We start from the raw sequence: 775 nt of genomic DNA, 5'->3' as shown, positions 1-775 counted from the left end.
CCACCTGTGCAGCCGGAGCCATCTCTGCCCCCCGCCCCGGCGGCGGGAGCTCACCTCAGCTCAGCTCAGCGCGGCCGCCGCCTGCTGCACCCAGGAGAGCAGGAGCAGGAGCAGCCCTCCCTCCTCCGCCGCCGCCCCGCCCTTGCCGGGCACTGGGGGGTGGAGCTACGTCCCGGCCCAGCTGCTGCAGGCGGCCCCCGCTCCCGGCCGCAGCGGCGCCCCGGGGTCTGCGAGGCCTCCAAGGGACGCTGCTTCTGAAAGGGCCGTGGAGGTGACGGACCCAAGGAGCTGGCCCCTTCCCAAGGTGGTAGAAGCCGCAGGACCCAAACCCCTGCTTTCAGGGGCAACCATTTACCCAGAGAGGCCTCAACATCATCCACTCGCAGCCCTCTCCTGCTCTCCCGCCTCAGTGTGCCTGGGAAACAGCATGAGAGACGAGGGGCACCGCGGGGGCTGCGATGACAGAGAACTTGTTCAACTAAATTAAGGCTCGGAGGTACAGGGCTGTGCCTCGTGACACAGGGAAGCCAGGGTCCTGCACAGCATTTGCCAGCCTGACGTGGGGGAGAACGTCTTCCTGACCCCAAATCTAGCAATTAGCAGGACCCTAAAGAGACGAGACCCAAGAAGGCTTTAGAGCACTGGGACACGCCATTGAAACCCCCAATCGCCTGTGGCTGACAACCTCCAGAGAAAGGTGGAAAGAAAACAGAAGCCAGTTAGTATTCATGAGGGAAAACATACGCCTTCCTACAGCAGAAGGATTTAGGCATGG

General features: G+C 63.1%; 1 protein-coding gene across 2 annotated transcripts in view; it reads right to left on the bottom strand.

Moving 5' to 3' along the window:
- The window catches only part of TRIM13 (tripartite motif containing 13), a 6499-nt gene extending 6358 nt beyond the window's left edge, over window positions 1-141 (bottom strand). Inside the window, exon 1 of one of the 2 annotated variants that reach the window (XM_025207187.1) lies at window positions 5-141. In XM_025207187.1, coding sequence (XP_025062972.1) covers window positions 5-22 — 18 coding nt within the window. In that variant the 5' untranslated portion in view covers window positions 23-141. The remainder of the gene's footprint in view (window positions 1-4) is intronic. The other variant, XM_025207188.1, reaches the window with a different exon arrangement.
- Window positions 142-775: the final 634 nt, after the last annotated feature.

This window comes from Alligator sinensis, unplaced genomic scaffold (genome assembly GCF_000455745.1).
Source record: "Alligator sinensis unplaced genomic scaffold, ASM45574v1 scaffold324_1, whole genome shotgun sequence".
Taxonomy (NCBI): Eukaryota; Metazoa; Chordata; order Crocodylia; family Alligatoridae; genus Alligator; species Alligator sinensis.
The sequence above is the reverse complement of the archived record's forward strand: the minus strand, read 5'-3'. Positions and strand labels throughout refer to the sequence as shown.